This window comes from Corvus brachyrhynchos, unplaced genomic scaffold (genome assembly GCF_000691975.1).
Source record: "Corvus brachyrhynchos isolate BGI_N302 unplaced genomic scaffold, ASM69197v1 scaffold115, whole genome shotgun sequence".
NCBI lineage: Eukaryota > Metazoa > Chordata > Aves > Passeriformes > Corvidae > Corvus > Corvus brachyrhynchos.
Window position 1 is genome coordinate 23,810,550 of NW_008239553.1, and position 8,507 is coordinate 23,819,056.

Genomic DNA, 8,507 nt, shown 5'->3' on the forward strand with positions numbered 1-8,507 from the left:
CTAAGGGAGGCGGCCTGCGGCAGTGGGTAGTTCACCGGGATGGGGGGGCGGGGGTTTCTGAGCCCGGTGGGGAGAGAAATCCCACGCCTGCAAGGCACAGGTAGGGAGAGAGGGGTGTTGTGAGGTGGGGGATTTGACCAAGACTTTGGGTTTGGCACACTGACAGCCCTGAGGTGTAGGGGTGGTATTTTTCGGCAGTAGGAGTTGGGGCTTGGTCTCCTACACCCTGTTCTAAGGAGCCCAGGGTCCCGCGCGCCTTATTTTGCTCCTGAAGCGATGCTTGCTTGCAAACTACCTGTTTTAGCATCTCTTTTACTCCCAGCTTTGCTGCTTGTCTACTTTTTGGAAGACTCAATCTGTTTATCAAGCAGGCTAACCCTTCTCTGTGGCTTACTGATGCCGGCTAGCAAAAACTAGTTCCAGGCTTCCATATCCTTTGGGATGTGTAATTGAGCATGCTACTTCAACACAAAAGATGCAACCTTAAGGCCTTTTCAGACACAGAGCACTTGACCCAGCTGCTGCAGTAGTGAGATCTATGCCACCATGGCTAGAAGAGGGATTTAACCCTTACAAAAAGAAGAAGTGAGTGTTAGCCCAGGAAGTGGCAGTTGTCCTGCATTGGGTCCTCCCAGGTAACTCCAAAGTAAGTGTCTAACTCGGTTAATGTTACAAAGGCTATAGCATATTATAGTCCAGTGATGTGTTGGTAGGAGTATTTATGTCTGGTGTTAATTGTTTATTGTCATATTTAGTAGGCATTGCCAATGGATGAACTGGTGCATGACTTGGCCTCAGCTTTAGAGCAGACTTCAGAACAAAACAAACTGGATGAGCTATGGGAAGAGATGGCCCTAAGCCCACGGCAGCAGCGGCGTCAGCTTCGCAAGAGACGGGGTCGTAAACGACGCTCAGACTTCACACATCAGGCCGAACATGCCTGCTGCTACAGCGAGGCCTCAGAGTCGAGCTTGGACGAAGCTGTCAAGGATTGCCGTGAGGTGCTGACGGGTAATTTCAGTGACTCTGATGACACGGCAGTGGTCAAACGACACCCTGCTCTTAGTGCCACCCTGAGGAGCAAGCAACACTTGTGGCATGAGTCAGACTCCTTTACAGAGAATGCACCTTGTCGACCTCTCAGGCGTCGACGGAAAGTCAAACGTGTGACATCAGAGGTGGCTGCCAGTCTCCAGCAAAAGCTCAGGGTGTCAGAGTGGAACTACGAGAGGGGCTGCAGGTTCAAGTCAGCCAAGAAACAGCGTCTTTCACGCTGGAAAGAGAATGCCCCTTGGACATCTTCCAGTCATGGCCTTTGCGAGTCAGGAGAGAACAGGCCCTTCCTCAGCAAAGGGGGAAGGAAGGAGCGGATGGAGTGTGAAGCTGATGATCAGAAACAGGGCTCAGATGAAAACATGTCGGAATGGTGAGATCTCGGTTTCTTCCCTGTGCTAGTCAGATGGCCGCCTTGCTTGCAGCTGCTTGTAAATGCTGTGCCTTGCTTTTTGAAGTTCTTAAAATTATTCAGTGCTGCTCTCTTTTTGAAGATGAGAAATAGCTGCTTCTAAACTGTAGATTTTTTCCCAAGTCTTTCCTGTCAGTACCGTATGATGACCCAGAACGCTTCCTTGAAAAGTTGGCAAGCTGGTAGGTTTCTGGCTCCTGTTACACAAGGTGTCCTCTGAAATGTCTGTGGCCTTGCAGCTACCACGTGGCATGCTTATGGCCTATGGTTTGGAGAGTAAACCCACAGCTGGCACTTGTGTTGCGTGAGTGATACGAACTGATCTCAGTTTTTTGTTTTCAGCGTTTACTATAAGTAGTAGTAGATAGCGGATCAGGTCTCCCATCATTACTGCTAGCCCTCTGTGCAGGTACTTTGTGAACTTCAGTCTGACCTTGCTTGCAGTTATACATCTCTGCTCTTGATGTGATCCTGAAAGCCTAGCTATGGGGGGAATGTGGTGAGATGATGAAGAGGTTGAGGGGAAGTTACGTTACTTACAGTATAAGCCTGCACAAACAGTGGAGTCTGATGTTTTGGTGTCCAGTTTTGGAGAACTTTGATGAATTTGTGGCAGAATTGCATAAAAGGGATTAAAATGAGGCATTTAAATGTCATGCTCTGAATCTGTGTTGCCCTTGGGAATTTTTTCCCCAAGTGTGACTTATTCTCTCTGTTGAAGGTCTGGGGTCATGAAACTGCTTCTGTCCAAAGAGATTTTTCAGATTAGAAAAGAGGCAACTGCTAAGAATCAAATGGAGGAGATTTCTTAATGAATGGCATACAGAAAGCAAATGTGATTGCTTATTTTCTAATTATCATTGTGCGAGAACAGCAGACATTGAGGAGAGGCATTTAAAACAAACAAACAAAATGTATTCTTTTCCATGAAACATGAGGTTTGGAACTCTACTGCAGGACATTTTAGAGGTCAAAATTTAAATACTTTCAAAAGGGAGCTGTGGAGCATAGATATATCAAGGGCTGTTAAACATTACAGACCAGATGAAAGATCCCACTCAGGGAAGTCCTTAAATTGCTGACTTCTAAAAGCTAGAGGAATATACAGAAGAGTCTGCATTTGTTGTGTTCTCATGTTCTGTTCTCAAGCATTAACTGTATTAGTCACTATCAGAGGACAGTTGATTTGGAAAGTCTAACTCTTTGATACAGTATGATTGTTCATATGTTGAGTTTCATTTAAGTGTTGTGACAGTCTAGCTCCTGCAGTTTGTCAGAGTGGACAGGTGGCACTTCACTATTACGGCTTTGTGGATGATAGCTGGAAGTGCAAAATTCTCAGTGGTGTTTCTTGGGACTCTGTGAAAAGCTTAGGTTATCGTAAGTCCTCGCTGTCCTGGGTCCATGGAACCACTATGGCATTTTTACTGTGTCAGTTGTGATTTGTAGCATGCAACTGTTACAGTGTGGTCAATTTTTTCTTTTAAGAGTGGCTGTTGTTGATAAAAGGTGGGTGGGAAGTGGGGCTTTACAAGAAACTTGTGGATGGAAACTTTTTGTTACTAGTTGTTAAAGCAGTTTTATCTTCTCAGAGCTGTTTGCTAATAGTCCAGGAAAAGAAGTGTGCTAAGTAGCTCCTGAATGTTGCATGTCAGTGGTGATGGACTGAGAGATACCCTTGCTAGATGTGGCAGTGATGGACAGTGTTCCTTGAGTTGTTTTTTTTAACACCAGTCAGAGTCTGTTCCATCAAGTCCAACTTGAACTTAAACCACCAGGCTTTCATCCAGCCTTTGTTTGTGCCAGCCTTGGAAAGAGTAAATAAAGAGCTGTGTCCAGACTGTTACTTCAGGACCATGCTGGGAGATGGCTTTGTTCTGTCTCAGTTGTCCCTTGCTCTCAGACTAATTATTGTGCAAGTATATGCATCAAATGACACTTACCATCTGCTGCCAAGTCCTTGGGATTCTCTCTGGAAAGCTAGCTCTTGGAATATTTGACCTCTCCAACACCACATGTGTGATCTGTGCTATGACTCATTAGGGAGGGCCTCCGTTGGAGGGAGGAATACATACAGCCCTCTTCACTGTGGAGTATTCCTCGCAGCAGTGGAGGATCATGCTTTGGTCTCCACTGCTCTAAATATAGCACTTTGCTGCTAGCAGCACAGTGAAATTGTGTTTGCCTCACTCCCACTGTGTTCTAGCTGTATTTTCTGGTACAGTAAGAGAAGTACTTTGCACGGATGTATGACAAGGGCATATCCTGAGAAAGGGAGAAGAAAATTGGATATCTAGGAGAGCAAATGGTGTGGAGAGCTGATGGGAAGAAAGGTGACTGATGCTGCTTGTGGGACTTGGAAGCAATCTGTGGTGATCTGGTGATTTACAAAACTTTCATACTGAACTGGTTCCACTACTGTTCACTCCTCTAGCAGTAGGGAATGTCACAAAACGAAATGGGTTTTCAAGCAAACTAAGTTGTATATTCAGAATGGATTTTTTTTAAACCGTCTTTTTCCTCCCCTCCACTGACACTTGCTTTGGTTTGTTATGCAGGAATGAATCTGTAAATGCCAAAATATCCAGTATTTTCTCTACTTTCTAGAAGGCTTCTTGTCCTAAGTCAGGTCAAAAACCTACTGTATTCAGTTGATAAACTCCCATTCACTGAGAAAATCTTGGATATGGATTCTTAATGAGGAGATAGTTTTTTTTATAGTTTGTTTGTGCGACTATGCCCAGTTTTTTCCTGGAGGAAGATGAGCTGCAGTATTGTGATTCAAAGTGTGCATGAAATGAAATCTTTGAAATTGTTTGCCAAACATGGCAAAAGGTGAACATAAATTGAGAGAAGGATGGATGTGCAGCAACATGAATGATGATGGTTCTTAAATGGGTAATTATGTGACCCAGTGCCTGATCTATAAATAATTGTGGAAACAACAGAGGAAACACGTGGTTTTAGTTTAAGCAGTCATTTGTGTATTTGTACAAGGGTGACAATTAACTGCTAAGACTGTTAGAAGTAACATGCCTTTCTGTCCCTAAATGTTTTGAGATTCCCTGCAGCCATAATAAAACAAAGGCAAATTATATATTGAGTGTTGAAGTTCTTTCTCTTGTTGGTCTAAGCTGAGTACTTCCAGAATGGTCTGGGTTTGGTTTGTGGGCAGAACAAACCATAGTACAAGAGCTGTCTAAAATATCACTTTGAGTGGTGTGTTTACTTGTGAAAGATATGCAGTGGGTCTCACCTGTTTTCAAGTACCAAAACTCATAATGTGACTTTTTCAAACCTGGAATTCTACTGACCCACCAATGCCATGAGATTTCACTGGCTTAATGGTGATGTGTTTGTTGTGGTTTAACCCAGATAGGCAGCTCAGCTCCACACAGCTGCCTGCTCACTCCCACACAGGGATGAGGGAGGAAAATGGAGGAATAAAAGTAAGAAAGCTCTAAGCTTGAGGTAAAGTTGGTTTAGTAGGTAAAGCAAAAGCTATGTATGCAAGCAAAGCAAAATAAAAATTCAGTACTTCCTATCAGCAGGCAGATGTTCAGCCATCTCCAGGAATGCAGCATTCCATCATTTGTAACATTATTTGGGAGGACAAACACCACAACTCCAAATGTCCCTGGCTTCGTGCTTCTTTTTCCCAGCTTTTATTGATAAGCATGGCATTATATGATGAAGGATATTGCTGGGGTCAGTCAGGGTCAGCTGTCCAGCTGTGTACCCTCCCAGCTTCTTGTGCACCCCCAGCCTGCTCACTGGCAGGGCAGTGTGAGCAACAGAGAAAGCCTTGGCACTGTGTGTAAGTGCTGCTCAGCAGTAACTAAAACATCCCTGTGTTATCAACACTGATCACAAATCCAAAACATAGAACCATACTACTGTGAGAAAAATACTGCTACTGTGAGAAAAATTTAACTCTATGCAAGCCAAAACCAGTACAATATTCTGGCCTGAGAATGTGACCATCGCTCATCCTGAGTGTGCAGTTAAGTTACTTCACCCTTTGGAAGGGAGCTGCTTCAATGACAGCCTGCCGTTGCATTCATGAGTCTGCCTAAGCTGATGAATTGGAGGCCAGTCTCTCCATAAAAAAAAAAAAAAAAAAATCCCCTCTCTTGGAAGGCAAATGACAAAGACAGAGTGTTCAGCTTCCCCTCCTTCTCCAGCCCAGCCTGACCTTCTGCAGCCCCTCGGTGCCTCTTGTTTTCTTATTTTTATAGAAAATCAATATCCCTCCTGACACAAACAATAGCTCAGGCAAAAGAATAAATGGGGGAAACCTGAGATCTCTGTCCATCACCTCTCACTTTAACTCCCCCAAACTATTTAATTATAAGCATGCTTTGCTCCAGGTGTTTGCGACAGTGAAATTGCTAAATGAGGACCATTTTAACCAAAGATTGGGTGATCAATAACACTCTATAGCAGTAGCTTGTCGGATCAATAGCATTCATTATTTCATGGTTAAGGTAAGTAGCCGCCTTTGCAAGTGGAGGTCATTAATCAGTGCTTACTGGACCTGCAGAAAGGCCTGCATAGGAGTCTAGTTTGTGTTCAGCCCTGCAGTGTAAAAGGGGTGGTGAAGAGGGTGAGATCCCTGAAAGTTTGTTCTGGTAGAGCACTGGAGTGATGCATATCTATAAGGAACTAAAGAGCATCTCAACAGCCTGCTTAAAGTACTATTTATATGACCTGGAATCTTGTCAATGCTTTTCTCTTTCTCGGGCACCTTTCCTCTGAGGATGCTAAAACCCTTATGAAGCAGTTACTCGGTCCTTGCATCTGCAGCTTGTGAGGATTGTTTATCCATGCTATCAAAAGAGAAAGCAGGCACACTAAGAGATCGGCCCAGGGTCAAATAGTGAGTTGTTAGGAGAGCTTGGGATGAAACGATTAATTCATGGTTCTCAGTCCTTGGCCTTTAATTGCTGTGGTGTATATGTGGGAGGGTGAATGCATGGCCAAGCTTTATAACAGATTAATTTGGAATTTGATATTAACTTACATGCTGAAATGTGAGAATGATGTACAGATTGTTCATCCATTATACAGTGATGAAGATGCAGAGTTTTAGATATCCAGCATGATAAGTTGACTTGGCTGTACTTTAGAGTGCATTTTCTAAGAGCAATAATGTACTCACAAAATAGGGTTTTATTCTGTGCCTGCAGTTCTTTGGAGTGACATACTTTGTGGTCCCTCATCATTCAGCCTTTTAAATCAAGGTGTTTCCAGTTGATACTGGTCTCTAGTGTGATCCAATTTCCTTGGAAAAGAGGCATCAAGAGATACTTTCAAACAGCATTCCCTGACTGGAGCCTGAGTCTAGTGCTGACTTACACCTGATGTTCGCATCTAGGTCTTAGTGCTCAGGGAGTAGACAGTAAGTGGTTTCTGCTTGTCCTAGTAATCTCTCAGCTAAATCGGAGGAAGTATTGCCTGAAGTGTCCAAGGGATGATTTCGTGTCAGCATTAAAGCCTTCAGATGCTTGGGACTGACATGAGCATGTACTCCTACAAGTATTCATCCAGTTTTGCAGTCAATTAATGGCTTTCTACACATTAATTTCTAGCTTTATTCTTTTGTTCAAGAATTAAATCTCTTAACTGCTTCAGCAAATGCAAAACATGCTATAACAAGGTTGCATTCAGCAGCAGCAAGTCATGCTGTGCTAAGGTATTTAGCTGGAGCGTTGTAAATGTCGCAGCTGCTCTTTACTCCATATAAAATAGAAGTTGCTGGGGGGGGCTGTGTGTGTGACAGTGTAACATTTTTGAGGGAAAGGAATCTGAAGTAGAAAACTTCAGAGGGTTTTCAGTAGCTGTTAAGTGACCCAAGGACAGAGTTTTTAACTGCTCTTAATTTCCTGGTGAGTATTCCAGATGATGTCAGAGTTAGGTTATTAATTCTAGTACCCGAGGCAAATGCCATTTTATTAATTACTTCTTGATAACTTAGAACTAAACTAGATACAGGATTCTACTCTTTTTCAAGTAATGCAGCATTAGTAGGTTTTAGTAGAAAGCAGTTATGTTCTGTTCCAGAGCCAGTCATGTATCTGAAATGCAATTTTTGTGAGACATGTAAAGCACTTTGGTCTTGGAGAAGCCAGTAAACTGTAGTAGAGTGGTTTTTGTTTTGTGCCCGTTGCAATTGTAGCCATGTTTTTTTCTCTGTTTTTGTTCCAGTGAAACCAGCAGTGTATGCAGCAGCAGTGATACTGGCCTGTTCACCAATGATGAAGGCCGTCAAGGTAACAAGTTGTCGCGGGTTCGGTTTGTAACCGGGCGGAAACACCAATTTAGTGTAGTGGTTTGGTCCAAAATACTCATTACTGTTTATCTGCTGTGAGATAAGAATTAGGAGAAATGCAAAGCAGGCACCAAACTTGAAAGAATATAAAGAAGTTTATTAACAGACCTAAAACAGGGAAAAAAAAAAAATTATACCACACCTTCAGAACTCTCCTCGTCCCCCCACCTTCCTCCCTTCTCCCACTGACAATGTTCAAAGACAACCCTTAAGATGTTCAGTCTGTTTACCACTTCCATAATAACCTTGTTCAGTCCATTTAGAAAGAGAAGTCTCTTCTTGCTCATGCTATGAAAACAGTATCACAACGAGACAGCTGCCCACTTCCAAATACCGTTCAGTCCATTCAGGAAGAGGAGTCTCTCTGCCTGCGTGTGAGTCCTTTCCCCCAACTTGCAGCTTTTCCCGCAACTGCTTTCGAGGGTCCACTCTTGAAGTTTTTTGGGGTACAATTTTAAGGTTGAGCCGTTCAGAAACAAAAAACAGAGGCCCTTCTCCTTCCCTGGGAGCAAAGGGTCTTCATCATCTTCATCGTTAGGACTATCTCTGGGAGCATCTCTACGGACTGAGGTTTTCTCCTTTCCCATTTGGAGCAAAAGTCCTCATCTGGTTCATCTCTACGGACTGAGGTTTTCTCCTTTCCCGTTTGGAGCAAAAGTCCTCATCTGGTTCATCTCTACAGACTGAGGCTTTCTCCTTTCCCGTTTGGAG

The 8,507-nt window shown here is 43.4% G+C and overlaps 1 protein-coding gene across 12 annotated transcripts in view; it reads left to right on the forward strand.

Annotated features, from left to right (window-relative positions):
- Positions 1–6: 6 nt before the first annotated feature.
- Positions 7–8,507, forward strand: part of GPATCH2L (G-patch domain containing 2 like) — a 47,305-nt gene continuing 38,804 nt past the window's right edge. For 4 of the 12 annotated variants that reach the window (XM_008639614.2, XM_017741796.1, XM_017741798.1 and 1 more), the window contains exons 1-3: positions 119–646; positions 756–1,426; positions 7,673–7,737. In XM_008639614.2, coding sequence (XP_008637836.1) covers positions 768–1,426; positions 7,673–7,737 — 724 coding nt within the window. In that variant the 5' untranslated portion in view covers positions 119–646; positions 756–767. The other 8 variants (XM_008639615.2, XM_017741790.1, XM_017741800.1 and 5 more) reach the window with 6 other exon arrangements.